A 3049-nucleotide genomic window follows, 5' to 3' on the forward strand; every position below is an offset into this window, starting at 1 on the left:
CGTGGGTACGTGTACAGCGAACCATCACAAGTTATTACACAGCGAGCCGCGAGTGAATAGCGCGGACAGCGTTAGTGAAACCGCAATAGTGCCCGACGGGAATCAGTTCGTCGGGGTAATGAGCGGACCGAATAGTGACTCGAAAGTTTTATTAAAAGTGATCGAAGTGGAAATAAGCGGACCACGGGGTCGCGTAACAGTGAACGCGATGCTGGACGAAGGTTCCACTATCACGTTGATAGACAATGAAGTCGCGAACAAAGTGGGAGCCCGCGGACGCAGTGATGTGATCTCGATCCGCGGAATCGGTGGAAATAGTGCAACAATAGACACGCGCCGAGTGCAAGTGAACATAAAAGGAAATAGTGACATTTCATATCGCATCGGAGCGAACACAGTGCGAGAATTGAACCTTCCACAAGCGCCGTGTGCACGCAGTGGAACCGCGAACGGTTCGAGAATTGTCAAGCCACAAATGATCATCGGGCAAGACAACGCTGGCGTAATAGTGTCACGGGAAGTGATAACGAACGGTGATGAAATCCGTTCAAGAACCTTGTTAGGCTGGGTGACTCACGGTAGAGTCAACGGCAGCGCACTGGCGCAAAACAACATTACGCTCGCGACTATGAGTAAATCAAAGTGCTCTACGGTAGTGAATCGCGAGTGTAGCGGCTTGTAATGCCGCCTATAACCGCGGCAGTGAATCGCGCGCGAAACGGGCTAGTAATGCCACTCACAACCGCCGAAGTGAATAGCGAGTATAGCTCGCTAGTAATGCCGCTTACAATCGCGGAAGTGAATCGCGAGTGTAACGGGCCAGTAAGGCCGTTTGTAACCACCGAAGCAAATCACGAGTGCCGCGGACAGAACGAGCGTATCGTGTCGGAGCTACCCACAAGCCCGACTGACAGTGATAGTGCGCAGCAAACCAAGTGCTGCGTTAATTTAGCAAGTCTTGTAAAAAATAACTTCACAATCGACTCGTTGGGAGTAACGAGTGCCACGCGCGTTGACAGACAGATAACGCGCGCATACGCGATCATGCAAGCCACGACAAAACCTCTTCAGGATGGACATTGGGAGACTGGACTCTTGTGGAAAGACGGAGATACGTGGTTGCCCAACAATAGGCAACACGCTCTCAGCCGCCTGGAAGGAGTGGAAAGAAAATTAAGAAATAACAGAGAGCTTGCCGCCGCATATCATGAGAAAATGAACGGATACTTACAAAAGGGATATGCATCCGAGGTATGTGAAAGTGAATTAAATAACGTACCAAAGAGGTGGTACCTGCCACATTTTGCGGTCATTAATCCGAAGAAACCCGCCAAAATACGGGTAGTCTTCGACGCCGCAAGCAAGTATAGAGGCGTCTCTCTCAACGACAAGTTAATGGCCGGACCGGAACCTATTATCATCGCTATTGGGAAATATGTTTCGATTCCGGGAGGGACATATAGCGCTTGCGGCGGACATAAGTGAAATGTTTTTACAAATAAAAATCGCAAAACAAGATCAACTCGCTCAACTTTATCTCTGGCGAGATAATCCGGAGTCGATGCCGAAAACCTACAAGATGACGTCAATGACTTTTGGAGCCGCGTGCTCACCAAGTTCTGCGCAGTATGTGCGAAATACAGTGGCCGAACAGAGTCAGAACGAGTTCCGGAGGCAGCGGCGGCATGCAAATCCAAATTTTATATGGATGATTATTTGGACGCCATGGACGATGCCGGCGCTGCTGAGAAAATGGTCCGGGAGGTATCCGAAGTCCTACGCCGAGGCGGGTTTACACTGACGAACTGGGCTAGCAACAAGAGTGAAGTGCTCAGTTCGGTGCCGCCTGAAGCGCGCGCCGCGCCGGCCACGCCGATATACCTAACGGAAGCGCACGAGACGGCCGGCGCTACAAATGAATTCACAGGACGAGTCCTGGGAGTGACTTGGAGACCTGCCACAGATGAGTTTATTTATCAATTTGACGACCCACTCGGCCAGGGTAGCGACAGTTGGCCCACTAAAAGGGAGCTGTTGAGTGCAGTGATGCGAGTTTTTGACCCGGTCGGATTCCTGGGATGTCTCGTCATCCGCTCTAAGATGCTCCTACAGGATGTATGGAGGGCTCAAACCGGATGGGACGAAACGATAAGAGAAGATCATAAGACTAGATGGCAAAATTGGATCGCACAGTTAGAAAATTTAAATTGCGCCATCCCCAGATGCGCCATAGTAAGTCGGTGGAACCGCCGAGAACTACATCTATTCAGCGACGCCTCGGAAGTGGCGATCTGCGCAGTAGCTTACTACGTGGAGAACACGACCGAGGGCAAGAAGACCACCTTTATCAGCAGTAAATGCAAAGTGACGCCGTTAAAGGTGATGTCAATACCGCGCCTTGAGCTACAGGGCGCACTCATGGCGGCCAGACTGGCGGCCACCATCAGGAGAGAAACCCAGTGCGCCATAGAAAAGGTGGTGTACTGGACTGACTCCACAACGGTCCTGTGCTGGATCCGGTCGGAGCCGCGCGCCTACTCAACGTTCGTGGCCAATCGGCTAGGTGAGATAGACGAACTCACGACGCCGCGGACTGGAAGTGGGTGCCGACAAAACTCAACCCCGCCGACATCGGTACGAGAGATGGCCGCCCGCTTGACCTGTCCCTCGAAGGAGTATGGTTCCAGGGGCCAGACTGCCTCCGGCAAGGAGAAGAATCATGGCCTCGAGAAAAGAAGATGACGCCCACTCCGGACGATGCGATGCTGGAGAAGAAAGCAGAGCGAGTGGTACTGGCGATAACCACCAGCGAGGCGCTACCCGCGCCACAGCGATTCTCGTCGTGGAATCGCTTGATAAGGACAACGGCGTGGGTACTGCGCTTCGTGAAAAAAAGCCGCCGAAGAGACGGCGCCCGCGAAGTTGGCGAACTGACGGCCGGGGAGCTAGAAAATGCTGAGCTCCATTGGGTCCGTCAGTCGCAAGCGGACGCTTTCGGTGGCGATATACCTACCCTGAGACGGGGGGAGCGACTCCCTACGCGGAGCCA

General features: G+C 52.9%; 1 protein-coding gene across 1 annotated transcript; it reads left to right on the forward strand.

The window, feature by feature from the left end:
* Window positions 1-1704: 1704 nt before the first annotated feature.
* LOC148271964 (uncharacterized) lies at window positions 1705-2742 on the forward strand. The gene has a single exon (XM_088240699.1). The coding sequence runs from the start codon at window positions 1705-1707 to the stop codon at window positions 2740-2742; it is 1038 nt and encodes a 345-aa protein (XP_088096825.1).
* The last annotated feature ends 307 nt before the right edge of the window (window positions 2743-3049 follow it).

Source organism: Micrasema longulum, unplaced genomic scaffold (genome assembly GCF_059751315.1).
Source record: "Micrasema longulum isolate JH-2025_06_02 unplaced genomic scaffold, ASM5975131v1 h1tg002561l, whole genome shotgun sequence".
Taxonomy (NCBI): Eukaryota; Metazoa; Arthropoda; class Insecta; order Trichoptera; family Brachycentridae; genus Micrasema; species Micrasema longulum.